This window comes from Zonotrichia leucophrys, chromosome 2 (assembly GCF_028769735.1).
Source record: "Zonotrichia leucophrys gambelii isolate GWCS_2022_RI chromosome 2, RI_Zleu_2.0, whole genome shotgun sequence".
In the NCBI taxonomy this organism is placed as follows: domain Eukaryota; kingdom Metazoa; phylum Chordata; class Aves; order Passeriformes; family Passerellidae; genus Zonotrichia; species Zonotrichia leucophrys.
The window spans coordinates 83,147,967-83,172,594 of NC_088171.1; the positions used below are offsets into that span (position 1 = coordinate 83,147,967).

General features: G+C 36.1%; 1 protein-coding gene across 1 annotated transcript in view; it reads left to right on the forward strand.

Annotated features, from left to right (window-relative positions):
* ABCA13 (ATP binding cassette subfamily A member 13) overlaps positions 1–24,628 on the forward strand; it is a 168,767-nt gene that overhangs the window by 131,299 nt on the left and 12,840 nt on the right. Inside the window, exons 49-52 of the mRNA XM_064703447.1 lie at positions 8,684–8,834; positions 16,192–16,326; positions 18,652–18,755; positions 21,302–21,394. Coding sequence (XP_064559517.1) covers positions 8,684–8,834; positions 16,192–16,326; positions 18,652–18,755; positions 21,302–21,394 — 483 coding nt within the window. The remainder of the gene's footprint in view (positions 1–8,683; positions 8,835–16,191; positions 16,327–18,651; positions 18,756–21,301; positions 21,395–24,628) is intronic.

Sequence of the window (24,628 nt, forward strand, 5' to 3'; positions counted from 1 at the left end):
ATTTTACCTCCTGGTACATGATATGATGGAAGTCAGAAGTTTATAGCATGAGTCTGAAGAGGATTTGAGATTTGGAAAAAGGAAATTATCTGTAATATATTTTTTTAAAATAAAATATCTCCATTAGGGCATCAGGACATTTAAGATCCCATGTTTTGTTTTGATTCTGAGCAGTATTTAGCTGTGGATTTTAATAGGGCTTGTCTTGGGTCTTACCTGTGCATTCATGGGCCACATATGACTATCCCTGTGCAATGTTGTTGCAAATCTGTATTTGGGCAAATGATTTGATCCGGTGGGAAAATTGCAAAATTTTAACAGCCACTTGAAAGCAAATATAAAGTTATAAGAATGCAAATTCATTATTATATATATTGACACTTACAGTATGTTTGCTGACTGCTACATGTTTTTTAGAACCCCCTAAAATAATTTTTAAAAATTACAAAACATTTCACTAATGCCAGGATTCCTTTTATCAGTTGTGTTGCTATGTACCTGTGGTTAATTGGCTAAAAATGCTTCTGAGGTCAACTAGCCAGCTACTGGATTTTGTCAATAGGCTAAATGCTGTCCCTGGACGCCGTGTGTGTCACTTTCATTTCCCATACTGTGTTTTATAAATCCAACGTGAAAGTATATATTAAGATGCAATTTTATTTACCATATGCTAAAACATAGGTAATGAAATTTGACACGCTTTAGGAGGCTTGAGAGAAAGCCTTAGACAATTGAATTTCTGTGTACAAAATACTCTTGACAACATTAATTATCGCCTTGTATTATGGTGGTGTCAATCGAGTTTATGGATTTTTTGTGTTTGCAGGGGCTGAAGTGAGTGTAAATCCCATATTCCCAAGATTTCAAAACTTAATGCTAATTCAAGAAGGCTACCTTAAGTAAGAGCTGCTATTACACAGTAGCTAAACTTAGAGAAACAAACTATTTGAGACTGTGAGAAGAAATTTATGTCCCTCCTGGCTTTGTTCCTTGCTTCATTATTTTGGAAACTGCTGTTGAGCAGATCATGGTGCATTGTGTTGCTGTACTCCTGAAAATCACTTAAGAGGCAAGTTTGCTGGCTCTTCTAGAGGTGAGATGGTAACCACAACAGGTCTGGAGAGCCATTCCTCAGCAGCTAAGAATGAGCAAAATTACTAATTGCAGGGAATTTTAGGTGGATTTATTTTCATTTATGTCTCAGATAAATGAAGGAAAGTATGGTAAGAAGGCTTGTCCCTGTTTTGCTCTGGTAGTGTACTCAGAAGCCTGCTGCTCCTGGCACAGAGACTACAGTCAGCAGAAGAAAGCAGCTGCTGATCACAGCTGCAAAACATTTCTTGTTCAGCAGAATTAGATTTTTTTGCTTAAAATTTACATCATGAAGGAGATTCGATAAAAATAATATCTCTGATACCCATTCCTGATGAATAATGCAGCTTAGATGTAGATCCCACCTGTTTTGGGTTTGACTGAAAAGAATACATCTTTTGTCCTCTGTTACTGTGAGAGGATGAGACATTGTACTTTGATCCTTCAAAGAATCATAACATGGTTTGGGTTGGAAAGGACCTTTAAGGTCAAGTAGTTCCAACCCCCCTCCCTGGGCAGGGACACTCTCCACTAGACCCGCTTAATCAAAGCTACGTCTAACCTTGAACACTTCCAGGGATGCAGCATCCATCGCTTCCCAGGGCAACCTGTTCCTGTGACTCACCATCCTCATAGTAAAGAATTTCTTCCTAACATCTAATCTAACCTCACCTTGATGATGTATTCTTCATGATCAAATAATTAAATAAGTATGTAAAATAACTATTATAAACATTGGAGAATGTAACTAATTTTATTCCATGTAGAAAATCATTAATTCATAACAGATTCCATTTCCTTGAATAAGTATGCTTCAAGGCTTTTGGTTTAAAAACAGATTAAAAAACAAAGAAACCAAACAAATCCATGCATACCTTTTCCTGCTTGATACAGAATTTGAAATGAAGTCAGAAGTGTCTTTTTGAGGCAGGTGCATTGATAATGACCTTGAATTTTATTAGACAGCAGTTGCACCTTGGAACAACATGAATTCTTGAAATGGAAGATGGGATTTTCCAAAGGTATAAGTTGAACACAAAGAAGAATTTTTGAAAGGTCCACCTAGAACATCTTAAAAGTGCAGGGGTTTATAGAGAAAGAGCCTCAAACACCAATAATCAACTTATATTCAAGGAGCTTCTGCTACAGTCTCAAAGAAATTTTAAAAATAATCTTCTGAGAAATAACTTCCTTTTTAACAGGACCTAAGAGCAGATTCACAACATCTTCAAGTACTTTTAAAGATTTGTTGTCCTCTAGGTTGGTTGTTTGCTGAATGCTTAATACAACCAAAAAAAAAAAGCTTATTCCTAAGAATCTGAGAGAGATCTATGTCTGTTTTCATAACAAAAGCTAATAAAATCCATAGAAGATAGGTATTATGTATGTTAATTTTCAGTATCACTGGGATTCATAAGTCAGAGTGTGATTAAGTGGGAATATTTGTGAAAAACTAAAGCCAACTTCATCTTTTCTGAAAATTGGTTTTTACAGGACTTCTTTGGTGGGGAAATGATTTTGGGGGAGGGAAGGCTTGTGATCTGTTTTAATTGGGGTTTTCTCTTTTTGACACACTACAAATTAAGTAGATATTTTAAATCCACTGTATGCCTGAACTGTGTATCTTACAATTTGTGTGACAAACGCACATTTATAGTATACAAGCTGAGCAGTCTACAAAAACCTGTTTTTTTCTAGTTTTCATATCCCTCTGCAGAAAATGTTTTAGGCTACTTATATAACCTTTGTAGGACCATTCTAGCTGTTACTCTTATGTGATTAAAATAGTCAGAGAAGTAATAGGAATTTAAGACCAACCACAGCCAATCATGTGAATATAATGCCTTTCACAGGGGATTTTACTTTTTAATTGTTTTGTGTACCTCATTAATATCACTGTTATCAGTGACATATCTATGCAAAAGAAACAGAAAAGTAGCTAGCTCCTAGAGAGTGTGTCTCCATATTAGGGATATTTGCCACCTCAGTATTGAAGAGTGACAAAGAAATGAGCAGCATTGAAACAGTTACTTCAGAAGGCTTGGAAACAAAATAATGAAAGCAAAGTATCAGGAGTACCTCTCATAAAGGGTGAAAATATCAAAAGTAAAACCAATAATTACTAGAAAGTAGAATATTTGAATAAGGTTTGTTTACTTGTACTTAGAAAGTATGGTTGGATAAGACATTAAGAGACCGACAGGCTTTTAAAGAGTTGCAAAGCTTAAATATGTTTAATAATTAACTGCATGATCTGCCTGACAATTAGAGTTCTTTGTGTTCTCTGTAGCACAGCTGTTGCTCTACAAGAGTAAAAATGGACTAAAATTATCTCATGCTTGGCTCTACCGCCATAACTAGATTGTCAGCAGTGTAGGAGCTGTCTAAATGAAAGGTAGTGAATGAAACTGTAAACATTTTTGTAGTTACATTTTTGTTAAACAGCTTGAAGAAGTAAGGTCTGCATTGAATATGTACAAAGAAAAGCTGACACTTAACAAAGTGTTATAACAAAAGAGAACAACATGAGTCTTCATAGCCTTTGAATGTCTGCTGGGCTAATGTATCAGCAGATACTGTACATCTGTTCCACTTTTTTGAGTTTGTGTGTGCTTTGGCCAAGCTTTGTTTTCTTCTCCTTTCTACACTTGTGTTTAAACCCTCCTTAGTGACACAGTCATAAAGGCTCTCTAAAGTGAAGAGCACTAAACATAGCTTTGAAGAGAAAATATCAAAATCCTTTTATGTGTCATGGCAAGGTCAATGTAAAATAATGAATATGTGACTGGTGGTATGTTTGCCTTTTTGGTGCCCTCTATTTTGCAATCTTTTCTGTTGTACTTTGCTGAATGGAGATGACTTCAAGTTCATACTTAGAGTGTAGTGGGATGCATATGCAAAAAAATAGATAAACCAGGTAACATCTTATTCATAAGTTGCCCCATCAAAGACTGAAGCATTTGGCAGTCTTCCTCGTGTAATTAATTTATCTCCCATGAATTTCCATCTTCCTTCTGCACCAAGATCTTCCACGACAGCAATTCCCCATCCTATTTGAATTGTGTCAGTCATCTCAGCTGTTGGATTACAAAGTCATAGGAGCAAAGAACTGCTCTACAAAGAAGGAAAAGTAAAATATTTCTTTATAGCTAGAACTTCAACTCTTTTGATAGGTATGATATTCAGCTTGATAAATAATTAAAATGTAGTTCAAATAGCTTAACTTGAAAGGAAGAATAAATTTACATAAATATAATGGCTGAAATGGCTGTTTTTACACTGTATATCAGTATAATTAGTCTAATTATAATGAAGCTATAGTTACATTAATTATATTTTCACCTTGATTTTTGTAATGTTAATTGAGCATTAGTATGCACTGAATTGAATGTGCAGTTATGAGTACAATGAAATGTCTAAGTACTTTTGCAATTTGTAAATTTATATTTCATTTTGACTAATTAATGGAATTTATCTCTCTGTAGAAGCAGATATATATATGTGGTATTGTAAGTATCAAATATATCACTGCTTTTAATTGCATTGAAAAACTGCAGAAAAGGCATATAAAAGTGAAACAAAGTGCACAGCAGAGCCAAAAGGGAAAGAATTTTTCCAAAACCAGCCAAAAGACTGATTTCAGGATACTGAGTTGTCTCTGGAAACCCAGCACTGAGGCTTACCTTTGAATTACAGCCCACAACCACCTATAAGCAATGTTGGTAGTAACCCTTGTAAAAATCAAGATCCAAATCTAGTTCTGCAATAGCCACACTTGCCTTCTGGAAACTACTGGTCCTGTTTTTACAGGAGAAGGAAACAGGTTTTGTCCAAGATCATATTCACTCATCCCAGTGGTTATGTCTCCTTTCAGTGTCAGCAAAGGCTTCTGACTGGAGTGCCCCATGCCACCCCCATATAACCTGTAATCAGATTGCAGGGCTTTCTTTAAGCACTCAGAATAAATAGACCAATGTAAAAAGCCTTGCAATGGTCCATGGAGGAACAATTCAGAATCAAAAATTTTCTATACTCTGATTTTGGTTTATGATCTCAGTATCTTGAAAACATGGCAAGTTTCTTTCCTCAATATATAAACCTATAAGGTGAACATTCCATAGTGACGAAAGTCTTATTGAGTCCTGGACATTTTCTCAGGATGTCTTGCACCAAAATATCATGATTCTAGCCGAAATACTTAGAGAGGGATAAAACAGAAAATCTTCCCTGCTTCAAGTGCTAGACTCCACTATTTTTCTTGAGGATGCCAGATGTTCTGTTGACCATTTCTAAAGAAGCTCTAGAAATAAAATTCTGCAACTTTAAAACTATATTTAAAATATAAAGATTTCTGAAAATAGTCCGGTGATGTCATTTGTTGCAGCTGTTCACTCTAAAAGAAAGTTTAACTAACAAGGGAAAGTATTGACTGAACGTAAGGATGTAGTCTAAAAATGAAGTAGGAAAATGAAGAAAATATGTTTTATATCTTGATCAGATGATGTAATCAAACTTACTATCAGAATTTATAGATAACAAGTACACTGTGTTATTATAAAGATACAGAAGGTTGTGTAGTAGTGTAAAAGCTTAGTGTAAAAGTGTTTTACTCCCCACAGTTTTTAGATATTACATTAGATTTCATTGTGTCTACGGTACTATGGACAAAAGCCTGAGAGGGGTTGGAATTCATACTTACATGTTCTTTCTCTCTATTTATAAAATGAGCTGATTTTTTCCTCCTGTATGTCTTGTTTTTAATGTGAATAGTTTAGTGAAAAATTATGGCATCCTGATAATAATAGGGCAGAAAACAAATGGCTGTTTTTCTCTGGCTTGAGAATAAAAAGAATCAGCATTTTGCTGCATGCTTATCTATATTTTAGAAAATATTAAAAATATATCTTTTCAATTTGATTCTGATAATAGCATATATGATGATATTTGTTAAGGAAGAAAAGGATTATAATTAGTTTAATGAATCAAATCAGAAATTTTTGGAAAAAAAGGGAAAAATATTTACAGTATATCATTTACTGAGAAGATCTTCTGGTATCAAGCCATCATTACTTGAAATGGTCATTTAATTCAGACCCATAAAAATGAAATCTGAGAGATTAATTGAATTTCAAGGAAAATCAATTTGCTAAGACAGGAGCTTGTTTTCTGTTGTACAATATGTCCTATAATTAAAAATGATAATGTGTTTTTCTTTCATCTATTTTTTATTTATATTGTTTATACCTTCAGAAAAAATGTAGGACCTGACTAAACAAAACTGAATGATAATGTCCAGAATTTTGATTTGGAAATCTACTCTGTGATGTTGATAAGGGAAGACAAGGCATTATACTTCACACTAAAAAAAAAAAAAATATATCCTTATATGACTGGTTTTTTTTTTTTTTTTGGTCTTCTGGTTGGATAGTTTTTGAGTTGACAGATAGAGAGATGAGGGGGAGGAGTGAGATGGAAAGGTCCATGAATTCTTTAGTGAGTGCCATAGAATCTCTGCATTAATGGAAAGTCTTGAAGTGTTCAGGGTCAGCACTAATGGATAAAGTTGCAAGATAGGGGATCAAACTGAGTAAGAATATTAAATGATGCATTCTCACTTTGCCCTCACTTTATGAAAGCTAAAGGTCAGTGGCTGGGATACTGCTCACCTAAGGCTGGGTGCATTAGATGGACAGAGCACTAGAATCCTGCGTGTACAATTAGCACTGAGGACACTTTTTATTTCCTGATGCAAACTGGATAAGGAGGCTCTAATATAGGTCTAGCCAAAGAACATTAGATGTCTGTGGTTATTTTGCAGCTGTCCATATTTAACTTTTTGTTCTTCATGGTAGGGGCCCATTGCAGACAAGATGTTTCTATCCAGCTCCAGAGTTCATGCTGAGTAAATGTCCCTGAAATTACCCCTGAGTGAGATTTGTTCTCTTCTGACTGAATTTGGCATATTATCAAAAGCCCAGACTCTTTTTTCTCAAAAGACAGCAGCTGCACCAAAAGAATATCCTGTGTGTGAATCTTCCTAGCAAAACAAACCTCAGACACATCTCTCTATGTTCAACAGCATCTAGTTAACAGTTCACTGTGAATAGTATTTCGCTATGTTTAAGAATTAATTAAATAAGGAATCCACTGCTTCTGACTGGTTATATAAGATCAGCGTTATTCAATCCACATCTTATGGTAAAGATGACTGTAGAAAAAGGGTTTAATTTGCCCTATGTATTATTGGAAACTGAGACAGTAAAAATTCTGGGTATACACCATTGAAAATGTCCTATAGATGGATATAAATTAATGTGGAACACTCCTGTTATTCTCTTTCCCCTATCACCTTCTATTTTTTGCTAACTCTTTATTTAGAGAGGTGTCTATAGGCAGATAACTTATGTAGCACCATCCAAACCAGCCAAGATACCCTGATTTTGTAAGTTTGCCATTAACAGCAAAGGACCATTCTAATTAGTCTATGGCAAGGTTTGTCATAATCATGTCAATTTATCTTTTGATAGCATTAAAATATATTTTCATGCTGTGGTTCATTATGAAAAATGCAGGTTTTTTTTCTCCCCAGACTCCTGAATCTTGTTAACAGGAGATACATATTTATATTTTCGCTAGTGCTAGTATTTGTAGATCCTGCAGTTAACACATTTACTTTGTGTCTAAATGATTAATCATATATTATGTTCTTTTAATCAGAAATGTAGAAAACCACTTAGAGGAAAAATATGCTGTTACTCAGAATCTTTTGAAAACTTTTTTCCTTCAAAGCTCAGATTTTTTTATTATTAAGTATCTTCATTTTGATAGGTCTTTCTGTACATGTAAATCAGCATGGTTGAGTGTTGAATTAGATGCTGGAATAAATAGGATAGATTTAGTGTCATTATGGGTAATGAGACACCCTTGCAATCAAGCTTGCTTCTTAGCAATGAATGTAATTTCAAGTAATGCTGTAGAGCTACAAAGTAAAGGCCAAAGTCTCTGAAATCAGGATAATTTTATACTTTTTCTTGTATTGTCTTTTAAGTTACTAGGCTTCAATATCCTGTGTTTTGTTTTGCTATTGTTGTTTAGAGAATGCACGCATGCGTATGTGTGGCCACAGACACACAAAGAGTACCCAGCAAAATTTCCCTCTCTCTCAAGTCCTTCCTCTTCAATATTCAATGAGATGGATATGTATATAACATGGTATATAGTATAATATCCAATATGAGCAATGCATGTTTTGAAATGTGTCTCTTTAGAGCAGGTACTACCAAAAAGATAAGAGAAGTAAAACTGGTGAGCATTAATTCTCATGGATGTCTCTTCTTCATGTGTTGGTCTGTTGACCTTGATACATGTGCTGTCACAACAGTGACATGCTGGTGGCTGTGCTAACCCAAAAGGGACCAAAAGTGTGCATTGTGTGTGGGTGGTGCTGCACTAAGTAACCAGGGCAAAGAGACTCAAACTCCTTTATCTGCAGACTTCAGGTTATGTGTGTTTGTCTTGTATCCCAAGTGTGGAACCCAGGGCCATGGGATTTGTTCAACAACACTCAAATTTTTTCTTTTTCTTTGAACAGTTCTGAAATGGATATACTCTCTGCTAGCTCTGAAGGTATTCTTATTGGATATTGTCCACAACAAGATGCCCTGGATGAACTTTTAACAGGTTGGGAGCATCTTTATTATTACTGCACACTGCGTGGAATTCCAAAGCAAGATATCCATAAGGTAACTATCCAGAACAGATTTGCAAGGGGAGCTATTGTCTGGCTAGACTGTGGGGTTTATAGAACAATTGTACTTTTTGAACATGAGAAACTGTCTAATATTTCATCTTAACAACTTCAGTAATAAGGTTTTTCATTACCACAATTTTATTTAAATAATTTGGATTTTTTTCTGTCTGTTATGGCAGTTCAAAACACAATAACATCACTGCAGATAGTAAAATAACATTTTTGCAAATGAAATCTTGGGCACAAAACCCCTAAAAGAAATTAAATTTATGAATGGTTAAATGCCTTCACTATCACACATGAGGAACTGTTAGAGAACACCATGCTTTGAGTCTTGTACCTCTGAAAAACTCTTTTCTTCCGAGATACCATTTAACTTTGAAGGAACTAAAAATTGTTGTATGATTCTTATAAATAAATGAACACCTGGGTGCTGGGATAGGAGCTGTCAGCATTCTGCTGTCTTAAACTTCTCAAGATGGGAGCAGTCTCTTAAATGCTCTAGCTGGCACACAAAGCTTTGGTTGTCCAGGGAGAACAGGCCAAAGAAAATGCTTTGAGAACTTACTAGCATACAAGTTGACAATATCTAGGAATGTCACTGGGAGCTTGGATTTACAGATAGAGGTGTAGCTGTGCAGATCAGCAGACTGAACTTTTTTCTGTAATGAGGCAACAAGTCAGCAGATACAGAAATTAAGTATGAAACAGATACTGGGTAAAATATGGGGTTTTTTCCTGTATCAGCAGATGGAAGTTTACAATACCACCTGACTTGAGCTGCTCAGTCTTGTCTGCTTAACTGCATCTCTATTAACACGAGAAAACATGTAGTGTGACATGAAATTGGTATCTTTCAATTCCTGCTGTATAGATTGGTCCCAAGTAGTAGATATTGCTGTAGCACTGCCTTTGTAACCTCCAAAATAGTGCCTGTTGTTTTCCTTTCATTTTTCCAGAAGCAAAACTGCATGAAATGAAATAGCTTTTTTGTTTTTTTCCTACTACTCAGTGCATTTCTGGCTGTTGCCTCAGGGTTCAATAAGTGGTTTGCAACCAATTCCTCGACTGTATACGAGAGGGCTGCTTTCGGATTCTCTGTAGTCTTTCTTTTTCCTCAGCAGAAAGGTGCTGTTTCAGAAAAAAAGTAGGATTCCTGTAAGGGACATTGAGTATTCATTAGGACAGGCAATATTTTGAATTTTTACTGTTTTAAGCTGATAATTTGGGTATTTCTGGGGAAAATAAGTAATTCTTGTAAGCCTTTGCCCCTTGTCTTTGGCAGTATCCATTGTCCAGGGCAAAGCCTGGACTCTTACTTGTTTTAACATGTTACTTGCAGACTGCTCAGAAATTATCATACAGTCTTTTGTTTGATTGTTTACCCTTGATAATTTTTATGTTAATTTTTACTTCAGACTACTATCAGAGTATTGAAACTATTTCCCTTGATCTAAAAGAAATATAAGGCATGGCTGCTATTTTTGCACTAAAGCCCTCAAATATAATTAATTACCTGTTTTCTCCATGAAGTGTCAGCTCCTCCATAGCAGTTAGGGAAGAGTTCCTGAAGTGGTATGGTATATCAAATACACTTCCCTCTTCAAATGGATGAAAATCATTAATTTAGATATGAGTTATGTTACTGTGTGCGCTGAGAGAAGGCAAACATTAACCTTCCTTGACCTCAGATGATCTAGGTATAGGCTTAGACTATTCTTTATAGTCAGCCTTCTGTGCCTTAGCATCACATTTGTGAAAGAAAGATCATCCTTCTTTTCAGTTATCTTAATTTTTTGCCTGCATGGATTGCAGAGCAGACTTTGTTGCCATATGCTTGTGATCAAGGCATCAAAGCACTCCGGCAAGTAACATTTAGCTGCTGTGGTTTTCCTCCACCAAAAACTGAAACGCAGCTATCTCAGAGGAAAACAAATGTTTTTGTCAGTCGGCCCTCCTGATTGTGTGGCACGTCTGTCAAGCACTCAACAGCTGCTGTGCTTCAACTCAGAAATGGCTGGTGCCTGGAGAAAGTGAGCATTTTAGCTGCCTATAAAGAAAGTAGGGCTTTGGAATGTTTTAGAGGAGCAGCTGTATGGAAACATAAGCTGTTATTTTCTCATCATTCCCTCCTGCCTATGACACAGCACTCCAAGCCTGCCTCTGAATATTTACCAGTGACTAATTACACTAATATGCACAGACACATATAGTCTGGAGAGTATATTGGTTTGATAACAAAAGAAACATATATTCAATTTGTTTTTTAAGAAATTGGTGAGCAGGAAGGTGACTCACAGGTTGTGCTGCTGAAGTTGTCTATTGAAGCACTAATGTCAAGGACTGAATCCTTTGCTAGACAAATTTATCAGCAGCAGGAGTTAAGTGCCTGACATAAAGTTGAGTGCACTTAATGTTCCAAAACAGTAATTAAATGAATGGCAAAGGAGGAGAAAAATGGGTCATTTACTATCAGTATTAAGCTTCACATGTAATGTGAAGTTTTTATACTTCACAAATTTGCTCTGAACGTTTCTTTTTGTTCAAAATTGGAAAAATTAGAGTAAAGCTTTTAGGTTATTTAGAAGGATATATATTAAGCATAGTACTTTTAATTTTTATTTCTTTAATATATCAGCTTCCTAGATCTCAATTTGTTCCAAAATACAGTACTCATCTTGTTAAAAAATTAAAATTATTGACATAGCATCAAATGGCATCCCTCATTAGCATTAAAACTTCTGTTGCAAATCTCAAAAGAAACTTTATCGGGTCTTCTGAGGTAACTTTTTTGGAGTGCCAGTATGCTCTCTCTTTTCATTACTCTCCAGGAGGATTTTGCTCTGATTCTAGAATCTCAATGATTTCCTTACACGTTATATTCTATAGATGCTGGAAATGGGAATCTGTAAATTCATCCATTCTTTGTATGTTTACTTATTTTCAGACCCCAAGAAAAATTAGTGTGTACAGTTTTAATGAGATTTTGGGATAAAAAATACTCTTCCCCAGAAACTTGACCATGGATATACACTTTCCAAATATAAGAAATAAACAACTCTAAGTTTACTTGAGAGCCAAATAAATACTGTTTTGTGTGGAATTGATGAATGATTGCTTAGGATGAATGTTTAAGATGTTCAAACTACAGTGTATCCACTTACTCAGAACCTCAAACTTTGAATTACTACTTTGGACATGTAAAGTTACTTTTCAGATGACTCTAAAATTCAGTCCCATGTTTCTTATCATTTCAACTGGGTATGACACACATTTTCAGTATTAGATCAGATTTACTTTACAAGGATTTGTTTAAATAAAGCAAGAAGTTATCAATTTTATTTGTTGTGTCAGAAATTATGAAAACTAATACACTGATGGATACAACCTTTCAAGTCAAGATAGACGCACCATGATGTTTCTAGTCTTTGAATAGATTGATTCTAGTCTTTCAATAGATTGATAACTCCCATTTTTTCTGCAAGACACACACACTGAAAGTCCTTAGCACAACTTAATAATTTACTTGACTATTGGAGGTAATTTTTAAAGGGAGTGGAAGCCCATAGTCATTAGTGGTTACACAATTACTGCTTTTCAGTGGAATGGATCTCTTAGTTCCCTGGTGGATGGAGGAGGCCATGCTTGTTTTGACCATTACTCCCACAGATATTGGCATGTGTGTAAAAAGTTCTTATTGCCTCTTCTGGAATGAATGTTGTCTTCAGGAACTCCACAAAGTATTGGGGGATTTTGTTTCGATGCTACAGATTGAAGGGCTCATTCCAATGCCTGTTCTAAAACTAGGTGGACTAACCCAAATTAACTTTGGGGAAAATCTGTTGCTAAGTATATTAGAACTGATAAGAAAATAAGAAAAAATTTTTGAGAAATATTGGAAAATAGGGAAATTGCTAGCTGATAGATGTGAAGTCTGTGATAATTTTTACTGCTGGTGTGGGGAGGAAGGAAGGAAGGAAACAATTTAAGTACATTATTACAGCCATGAATAGACATAAAATATTTTCATGGTTCGAGTGTGCTTACAATGTATATATTTATATATAACTGTAGCTTTTGATTTGGCCTCAATGTTACCAGCTTACTAAATAAATTGATGTATTTCCTCGCTCTTTGCTGGTGAAGGTCAATGAAATATTATTCAAATAGAGCATCATGATGAATACGACAAGGAAGGAGAGAAGGTGCTTGTGTATATATCTCACATTCACTACAGAAAGGAAATTAGAACTGTAATTCTCTTGCCTAAATGTGTATCTGTATCTGCAGATTGATCACATGGTCAGTTCTGACTTTCATTTAAAGTTGTTTAAGAGGGATTTTTGTGTTTACATTACAGTGTACTATGATAAAAACCACTGGCTATACAGACAAATGAAGTTGTAATGGAGATATTCAGGCTTCTCTACAATATAGCTAATGTATATGTCTAATTTCATTCAAATTGCTGTTTTGTTGTTGCTTAGGTATTATTGATGAAGCTGAAACATTACTGGAAATCTAATAATATGCATTAAAGAATAAAGTCTTGGGGTCATCTCTTGAAAGAAGATTGAACTCTACATTCTCATATTTGCTGAACCATAGTCTGCAGTGCTCTTTTGAAATATAAGATTTGAGGGAGGTAGCAGGAATAGGGGACTTTTTAAAGTGAAACTGGGAAGTACTTAGGAATAAGAAAGTTGGCCCTTCCTTCTACCTTTATGTTGCTGATGTGATTCCGTTCCAAAACAGTTCTAATTTGATGTTTTGCGCCAAAGAAGTGTGTATCTGGATATGAGGCCAGATTGTGTTGTGCACTGTGGTGACATGCAAGGTTTTTCTTGGAAGCTCTCCACATTTAAAGCATCAGCAAAGTGGGTACTATGAAATGATTCCCACCCCTCTTCTTTTACCTATTTAGATTTTAAACCTTGTCTTGAAAATTTCTATAGCAGGATGCTTGCCAGGCTTTACATCCTTGCAGGAAATAGGAGATTGTGGAGTCATGCTGAATGCTTGAGCACACACCAGAGAGAGGACAATTCAATGTGAGGAGTTACAAATTTTGCAAAGTTAGTTCTTTTTAATGCTGCTCCCTACAAAGGTCTTTGTGCTCATACCTGACATGACTGAGTCTCCTTGGGGGCTACAGACTACAAGAAGACCCATCTAACTTGAATAGTTACTTTCTTCTTTTTCTGGCACTATTCCTTGACCTTCTAAATTCTTCCCCATGCAGCATTCGTTGTCTCTCCAAAAAAAAAAAATAAAAGACGTTTTGCTGACTTTAGGTGACACCTCAAAGCAGTCAGAAAAAATTATTTTAGTCATAGCTAAAGAATAGTTTTGACTATGTTTCAGCCGTGATGCATGGCCCTCAATTACTCTTGAAGCTTACTGAAGTTTAAAATGTATATTTGACGTAAATATGAGGTTGCATATTTTTTCACATTCTGTTCTTAAATTCTTATGAGATCTTCTGTGTAATTTGTGTGACTGTTGGTGAACATTTAGGAGGATAATCCTTTAGTCACTAACATTCAAACATTCCCAATAGTAGCTGTCAAGTCAGTGTTGTAGACAGGATAAGGTGTATACGACATGCTTTAGAAGACTTCACTTTGTGTGTTGCTTTGGTGTGTAATAAAACCTGTATTTGGAAGTGAAAAAAAAAACCCACATAACAAAACAAAGCTCAGCTATCTTATCTTGGAATATAGCTCAGGTGATTAACCACTTTTAAAGCCACAGCTACAACCTCTAATTGGAAGTAAGCTACTGTGAATTAACTTTGATACAGCAGAAGCCTTGAACTTTTCTGTATAATATTACCTGTGGCTAATTTAACAGTTATAATTTCATTTTTTTTAAACCTCTCTGCATCTAAAGTAGACAGAGCAATATTTCTGAAATGTGGGTTTTGTATGAGAATGTGCACTACTGTCAGGTTATACATCCAGGTACCCAAAACACAGTGACTATGGATACCAGTCCAAGGATCATCACAAGAATATGCAGATTCTCACCTCTGCAGCATTGTTCCTTCTTACAGACAACTTTCTCTCAAAGATGTCTCTTACTTTTATAAGTATCACTTGAAAATCTTGCTAAAAAGGTCATAGATATCTTGATCATTTCCAAAGATGCTGGCATAAAAATCTTCTATAAGAAAGTATTATTACTCCTGTGGCACTTTGTTTATGTTGGATAGTGAATATTAATTCACAATATTGGTTTTTGAATTGTTTTTCAATTGGAATTTTGAATTAAATGGAGACTGTCCATGTGATATAATTAAGCTTTCAAGTCCCTCCTTGCTTTTTGCTGAAGGCAATGTAGAGGAAACAAAGAGAATGAACCATACTGCCGGCGGTGCTCTGGCAGTTAATGTTGGGCAATAACAGCACCATGCTACTCCTTGTTTTACAACAATCTCCCAGCTGTTATACGTGCAGGTAGAAGACACCCTTGCTCTGTTATAAGGTTGATCACTCCTTGATGACACAGCCCCCAGCAGTCTACGCCAAACACCTGCTGCTTTGCATTTGGCAGCAGCAAACAGAAAAGTTTCTGCTGTGTCCCTCGTGGTTTTGAACTGTATCTCCATGGACAGTCTAGCAGTAGTAGCTGATATGGATGGATTAAGAATATTGCTGCATTTAATATTCTCTAGCACCAGTATTTTAGGGAGCCTTGTATGTCAGGATTGTCTCTGACACAGGGTAAAGAAAGAGGCCATAGGGGACAGCATGAGTGTCGTCTCCAGCTGTGCTCACATGCCTTCCCAGCTTGTTTGGATCATAAATTCTTGTTAAAGCAATTAAAACCAATCCAGCTAGGATCAATTTACCCCACCCAGTTATTAAAAAGTTATATTAATTTGATCCTGTTACATTTTGTCTTAAAAAAGCTCTAAATCCACAACTGCGACTTGGTTTTCTGACATTTTCATCTTTTTTTGTAGCTGATGGAGAAATTTTTTGCTTGAATTTTCAATTACTCAGGTATTTGATCAAATAAATAGTAGAGAATATATTGAAATGAGAGATATTTTAGATCATTGACCCATGGACACAAGCCAAATACAAAAGATTGTGCTGAGCAGTGACAAAGCCAGACTTCTATATGAGAAAATCCATAACATTTTTGAAGAATGAAGGGGCCTCAGAGCAGTTTTTTTGCCCGTGTTTAAGATTCAAAAGTAATAATGTGCAGCAAGTGTAGATAAATAAAGAAACAACATGTACATTTTCTTAACGTCCATGAACAGAATGTTCTTTCAATCTATGCCCAAATGCTATGTAATCTGTCTCATTTTTGCTGGCCTTAAAATTTGCAAACCACAGGTTGCAGAGGACCTTGTTAACAGGTTACACCTCAATGCCCACGCTGACAAACTGGTGAGAACCTACAGTGCTGGCACAAAGAGGAAGCTCTCTACTGCTGTGGCTTTAGTTGGTAAACCCCAAATACTTTTACTGGTAAGTAATATTGTGGTTATGAAAATTGGGCTACATTGAATTTTGTTGTTGTGTATGTTGCTCTAAGGAACATCAGGTGTTTTCCTGATCAGTCGGTGAGTAATTAATGAACAACTGTCTTCTTTGTTCTGCTGTATTAATGGCTTTAATTTTGTTCTCCAGTGCTCCCAAAAATAGAAAATGAAATTGTTTTTCTTTTCTTATTTTATTCTTCCTTGGAGCAATTGGATGAGCAGAAAAAAAAGCCATCAACACAAATACAATTGTAGTATTCCACAGTGCAAATATGTGTTTAATTGACCCATGTTCTTTCAGGATACTCCTAATTCCTGTTGTATTTATTTCATAAATCTCGCTAATTCTTACATTTTGTTGCATTTTGAAGTCACCCAATCAAGCAGTACTTCTGAATTATATTAATTTGAATAACTTATCCCAGGTTGTTTTGGTTCTTGCATACTACTGCCCATTTAGGCCTGGCATTGGCCCCTCCAGCATAAACAATGCCTTCCGTATTGAAGATGAGGGAGCCACAAAGCTTTGAGAACTGCATTGTTACAGCACCGCATGCTTTTTCATACCATTGCCAATTGCTTCACTAGAGAATATTGAAACTCACCTTCTTAAAACTTGGCTGGGAAGAGCTAAACCAGTGCAATAAACCTTTCAAAACAGTCAGGGGTAGGAAAGCTGCTCCTCAGAGTTCAGGGGGATTCGTGGGCTTCCAGGAAAAGATCACAGGTAAACCAGAACCAGATAAAATAGTTGTTCTCCAAGGTTTGTGTTTCAGAAGATTAGACATATTTTGCTGCTTCTAACTGCCTATTGTTTCCTCATTTCTAAGAGAAGACATTTTATTTGCATTTTTTGCTTTAACTGGCCCTTGTTCAGCTAGTAAAAGGAGGAGATTATCTTAAATCAGTGTTTCATTCCTGATCTTAGGAAATGCTCCAACTGGTTTTGAATGTCTTTATGACAATGTACTACTGCAAGTATCCATTTCAGCCTACTTTTTGCTGCAGGGCACAGGCTGTTGCACATAGAATCAAAAGAGGAAAGAAAGATATCTAAACATGTATAATTCTTCAAAACATTTGCTGGCTTTAGAAAGCTAAAGGAGTTTTTCAGTATTTTAAAAGGAGGGGTTTTTTATTATTTCACCTGAAAGCAAAGACAGCAATATAAACTACTGAATCTGCTTTTAAATTGCATCCAGGATCATAGCTATTAATTTGAGCAACTATAGGTTGCTTTATGTTTATTGCATTTTATGTTTTCTTTGTTAGCAATCCACAGATAATGGAAGACTGAACTAAATTCTTTAACCTCTGACATTGGTAGTGAAGCACTAAAACTAGCTTCAAGCTGGATGTTTTGTTTGCTTTGTTTCTTGAAAACTTTGCTTCCAGGTCTCAGCTGGGATTCCTTGCTGAAAATACTCCAGGCAAAACCATACTCGTCTACCAGGTGCTGACACTCCCCATGGAATTCCACTGGATAAAAAGCAACTGGAAGAATTTCCTTCTTCCTAGTTTTGTAGCGAAAGAGACTGGATTTATCAATCAAATATAATTCCTTTTGTTTCTATGAATGGATGAATTTAAAAATTTGATTTATGGAGGAAAGCAGGAATAGATAAGAAGGGGCAATGTAGATTTTGAAAGCCGTCCAAGTGGGAAATGGGTTTGCCAGTTTCTTTGCACTGAGTTAATGTTATTTTATCCTGTGAATTCTTTCCCTTATGGTTAAAAATTCCTCTTAAAAGGGCTGTGGGAAGAACTGGCATAAGATGTCAAATCAAAACATCTTATCAAACACCTGGATGTGGGATGGGCAGAGTAGACCTCTGGGAGCTATAGGACTTCTCCAGTTGTTTGTGCTCATGGCAGATGTGTATGCAGGTCAGAAACAGTCACCAAATCCTTCCAGAAAATGAGAAGAACCACTTCCAAGTCTCTCTTATGAAAAAGAGCATATGCATATAATTAAACAGATATAATAAATACTTATTGCTATACATATACGATACATAAAAATTTGTATATATGATAAGCATTTATAAGTACACATAGATTATATTTAAATATTGTTTATATATATATATATACTTCTTTACTAAAATGTGCCTTCCATAAATTTAGACATTAAACTGTATGTGTTAAAGCAAAACATTGATCAGGGTGTCATTTAAGTGGCCCTCTGAAAATGTGACATTTAAAGAGAAAAACATATGATTTTATTGTGAATTGTGTTAATTCTTCATGCTGGACAGAACCTGTGGTGTGCTTTTTCCATGCTGCTGTGTCATTTTCATTTTTCCTGTAGGATGAGCCCAGCTCTGGGATGGATCCCTGCTCTAAACGGTACCTTTGGAAAGCTATCCTGAAGGAAGTTCAGGATGGCTGTGCAGCTGTGCTGACATCCCACAGGTAAGACCCTTATCCCAGCAGCCAGCATATTCCTGTGCTGCAGAAGAGTGTATTCTGAAAACCTGCTCACTCTGTTGTGAAACACAGATTAATTCTTGAAATTTTATGGTAATTCCTTCCTATTCATGAAAAAAAAATCTATTTATATCCCAAATATTTTCATATTTAATTTTTAAAAAATAGAGTGTTGCTCAAGGGGCTGCAAGCACAGCAAAGATGATGTAATTCTTCTTTTTCCATGCTCTTTTTGCTCAGTGTTGTAGTGTCTCTTCTTGCTTGGAACATCAGGTTACTTTTTGTATTTGGCTACCTTAAAAATCCTTACAAAAGGAGGCATGAGTGAAAAACCTTCTGATTTTATTAATTTTCTGATTTCCATCAGTATATGAAAAGAGTAAGCCATGGCATCCAGAAGATGGATGCGTCAGCTATTCTCTTATGCATCACTGGAAATGGTAGGAGAGACCCCATCCTCTTAGAAGAGTCCATCTACATTAAATATCTTGTCAGTTCTCTGATATGGTCACTGGCATATTGGTTTAATGGAGGAAACATCAATACTGTTTTGTAACATCTGTAGTGAAATGAAATAAATTAAATGTTCCCTCAGGTAATGTATATATATATATGATATTTATAATTATATATAAACTTCCTTTAAATGAGGGAAAGAACATGAAAACATGTCCAGAGAAGAGAAAATTCAATAATCAGAACAGCAATGAAACATTTGACAAATGAGATTTCAAGTACAGATGAATTAATAAAGGAATGTGGCCAAACTTCCTTCAATGCTTTCTATTTTCGTAATTTTTTTAGATATTGTTAAGATGAATTTGTTGTCCCAAATCATTGTCCATCATTGATGGAAAAATTTTCCAAAAATTTTTTAGTGTTTTACTTACGGAAGCTGAATTTTAAAATTCATGTACCTGGAATTGATGGCCAAGTGCTTACCAGCACACTCATTTAGGGAAAGTGGGACATGCATTGTGAATTCAGCTCTGTGATTTTCAGGAAAAAATATGCTTTGACTTTTCAGCCCAGATTAAGAACCTTTAGTTGTCAAACACCAGCTAAATAGAAGAGACCTGTGATCTCATTACTAATATGTTGTAAACAAACAAAATCCATCAAATTACATTTAGCTCTACAAATGAATGACTTGAAACAGACAATAAGTACAGTGTTACTGCTCACATTGTTGTGCCAGGGTGAAGGAAGGAGAAATGATTTTATACTATTTATACTATTTTCTGAAGGCCACTGGGGCTTTGAGATTATTTACTTGTATAAGTACAGGAATTTTACATATGAAGTGAACTTTCATACATGTCAGCAAATACATGTGTAAGGTATAGACAGGGCTTGCTGTGTAAAAATCAGGTTTTGAGGGTTGTTCACCTACTTTTCTGAGACACTTTTTTACTTACAAATCTGAAACAAAGCTTCTGTTTTAACTGGGCAGGAGTGAGACTTTATCAACTGCCCCTAGAGCCCTAAATATGTGTAATTTTGCCACAGCTGGGGAGCATTATGCCAAGAGGAGCATTAGGAGTTATTCGGTGAATTTCCTGATTTGTGGGAAGATGTGTCAGCTCTCTCCCTGTCTGTCTCAGGCACAGCAGTTTGGCAGTTCTCACCACAGCCCTGTCACATTTATAAGGAAATTGTTCCTAGGGCAGAACTTAATTGCCAGTGTTTGTTCAGTCAAAGCACTTTGATGTGGACTGGCCCATGGCTGAGGCACACAAGACATCTCTTGTTTAGCTGTCTCAGAAGGGCTGGGGAGGGCACACAGGGAATTGTAGGACCACCAAGCGTCTTTGAGTCCTCTTTGAGATGGTGGGTGTGTCCTGACTGGTTCCTTATGTCTAAAATGCTCCTGTGAAAGAGCTGCTCACACAATTCTGCATAATATGAAGGGTAGCAGCCCATCTGCCATAAGTTTTACAAGTCAAAGCTATTATTTATCATCTGAAGCAGTCACATCTAGGAGTACCCTGCTTTTCTATTCAGATGCATTTCCATTTCCTGAATTCTGTTTGGATTGTAGCAGTTTGGATTGGCTTCTATCCTGCAATCAAGCTAAGGGTAACTTTTTTCCAAGGCCATATGCTATGCAAAAGAAAAGCTGAGCAAGCTTTTCCTTCTTCTCCCTTTATCCTTTAGCTCAGAATAACCATGAACACGTATTAAAGAGAATAACAGAGTTCATGACTCCATCAGTGGCATTCCTGAGATTACTTGTGAGGCGTTTGGCTGTGGTAATGATACCTTTATATTCTGACCAGAATTGTCCAATAAGGTATGGACAAAAATATCAATGATGGTTTAAGGCTCTCTTCTAACTGTCATGTGGTAACAGCTTTTGGTACATACTGATTAGGGTTATAACTTTGACTATCACCCTTTGAAGCCGAAGGTTTTGTGTACCTGTTTTGCGTCTGTCCAGACTCTTCCACCTTAACTAAAGTTAGGTATAAAAAATGTTCTCTGTTTTCACTGCTAATTATTTGGGTTTTTCCCCTTGATTTATTTTGCAGTATGGAAGAATGTGAAGCTCTCTGCACAAGGCTTGCTATTATGGTCAATGGAGCTTTCAAGTGTCTTGGCTCTCCCCAGCACATTAAAAACAGGTATTATGCATCAACATCAAAACTTCTGCATCTTTATTCAATCTAAGAGCTGGCTGGATGCTTTAGTAGTGCTAAGGCATAAGCACTTACGACTGCTAAGAACATCTTTTTCCTGCTGTCACTGAATTTAAAAAAGAGCCAATTAGGATAACTTAGCAAGCTAAATTGACAGGTGACATTGCTAAAATGCTTTGTAGTCTGCATTGGTAATTGAAAGAGACAGATCTGCATCTAAAATGAAGCACTTCTGCACATAATCTAAAGAATACATTGTGAGACTACGACATGGCAATGAAATACAATTTGGTTCCTTCTGAGGGTTTTTCATAGCAGAAAGAAGCATTTTAACAGGTCAGCAGCCAGTACGAACATCTACTTTGAACTCTCTCTGCTCCCTACCAAATTCACTGACAATCGCAGATATTTATGCTGTTTTCTGCATCCTTTTCCTGGTGTGCATAAGCCTCTTTTCTGTTTGAACTCTGCTCATGAGTTAATTTAATATCTATTAATGAGAATGTTTAATTCAGAAGATGTGCTCAAACCACCGTAAAGGAAACAGGATCGGAAGCTGAGGGGAAAGTTGCTGCAACTTATAGCTAGAACATTTACATTCAGTTGTAAATGTAATTGTTAGGACACAAAGACAGTCAGCTGTGTAAGATGATACAGCTCATTTACAAGCACCAAAGCTACACTGCTTTGTACTAGCTCAGCACTTGGTTCTCTTAAGTGCAGATACACTTGATATTGGGAACAAGCTCTACAGAAATGCTTTGGAATTGCTGTCTGCCATGCTTTTAAGGCAGAAGTTATGTGCTTGGGACAGCTTCTTGTGCTATGACAACCCTTTTGGCTTTCTGATCTTCCCTTTGAGTAAAACTATAGATCCTTGCTTCACAGCTGCATTAGCAAGATGGGCTTGACTCACACTAGCTCCCTCCTTTCAAGTATTTTTCATGGAGACAAACTTTCAGTTAGGGATATTACAATCCAGATAGTGGAAAAAACATTGATATCTGCATCTCTAATTCTGATAATTCTGTGTGATTGTAGCCTTCTTTTCATGTTTGTACAACTTCCAGTGCCTATTTGCTTCAATTTCAGCAGGCATGAGAAGTCAGTTTATTGGCAGCAGTTTCTTCCTCTTTCATATCTAGGTCTTTGCCTCTGCCATCTTGTGTCTTCCCAAATTTCCTAGCATAGGGTGGCCTGTTATCTCACTGGCTGGAGTAGATTAGTGAGTGTGAAGGCATCCTTTATTTCTTTTGTATGAGAAACAGATCATACATAGAGGGCGGTGTAACTCGGTATGTGGAGGACAGTGCAGATCTTAGACAGGTGAAAATGCTGTTTGAAGATGTGTGTCCCCCCACTCAGGAAAAGTGGTACTACTTGGGCACTTCAGCTGAGTGTATAAAGTTAGCTGGGAGGAATGTGAGTCTTCACTTCTTATGTTTCAGATCCTCTGGATTGAGTACATGTCTCTGTCTTGTCAGCTTGACCTTGAGAGGGCAAAATCAGACAGTCCACAAAGGCTACCTTCCCATTTATCTTATCAGTGACTTTGTAATTTTTTTGACACTTCTGATGTTTCCTTTAGCAGCACCTTTCTATCTTCCCTCTTATGGAAACAAGACATCAAAAGCATACTCATAAGTATGCACTGTATTCATATAAATAAGGCAGTCATTTCTCAATTTGCTGCACTGCCTCTGTAGATAAACTTGTTTCAGATCACAGTTAGTAAATCAATGAAGAAGTATCCTGCTGGAAGTGTCATCATCATATTACTTCTTATTGAGATGATACTGGTACTGTTATTACTGTAGAGATAGTCACAGATCAGCCAATCCAGAATCAAGGCTTTATGAGTGCCTCTTTCAAATTCTCTAAAGCAAGGTCATAATAAAAATATTTGGCAGTCATGTTCATAGCAATTATTTTTTTTAATTGTTGTAACTTTGTAAAAGGCACACCTTCTCTATATTAAGAATATTTCATACTGTCAGCAGGTTTGTGTTCCACGGCAGTTTTTTAATATACGTCCATCAGTGACCTTCACATGGGAAAATATGTGTACTTGAGATCAATATTTCTGAGACTTTCTACACAAACTGTGTAGCTCAAGCTGCACGAAGATTTTTCATTTAAGGCAGGACTTTAACTCCTAGCTTATTGATTGACTTGGTCTCCCAAGTTTCCATGCTAACTGTTCAGGAACCTATTGAATGTTTTTAAAATTTTAGGACCCTTTGTTAAGAAAAAAAACCTGTAAGCTTTATCAAAGGATTTAATTAAAATAATAAAATTTTCTGAATTTTCTCTGACTGCCTGATAAATTTCCTTGGCTGGAAAAACAAAACCACTGTAGAGAGCACAGTCTTAAAGCGTCACACACACAGCTGCTAAAGCTTTCAGAAAAGACATTTCTGTGTTTCCTTTGGAAATCTTTTGACAAGTGCTAGAAAGATGTCAAAGACTGTTCCATTACTTGTGTAATTTTGCTGGCTTAATCTAGCTTCCAAACATCCCTCCAACACATGCCAATATGATTTTTTATCATAAAACCCAGGCTATCACATACTTAACACTTAAAGTAATTGTTAGGAGATAATTTGCACAGTATCTACAATGTTTTTTAATGTTCCAAACTTACCTGAGGACATTTCCTAGTATGCTACCTTATGGAGGATTCCTGCATCTACGTGAAGTGGGGAGGGGGCAGAGAAGCAGAATGCCAAAGAAATCCATTGAAACAATTAAGCTTTAAATAATTTTAAAATCTTCATTTTCTCACTTTCTGCTCCACCTGTGAACATCCTGAAAAGATTCCAGGACTTGGAAGAGTACTGAGTGATTCCTTCCAGTTTTCCTGCAATTTAATAGCCCTATCATTCTCATTGCCATACAGAGCAAAATACTGTTTCTTCTAAAGTGTAGACAACAAGGATTAGTAAATCTAAGCTGCTATTAGGAAATATCTACCTGGAAGGAAGGATGTTTTCCTTAGCAGCCAGCTCTACTGATAGAATCACCAATCTTTTCCTAGTGTTTCAGTGTTTTTCTGCTATTAGCACTGTCTCTTATATTTGTCCCATGCACCATCTCACAGTAAAAAACTCATCACCTCTTATATTTTGTTTAAAAAAAATGTTCCATGAAATAGTATAAGGAAAGCATAAACAAAACTGATTTTGTTGCATCTGATTTAATTTAATTACCAATACTCTA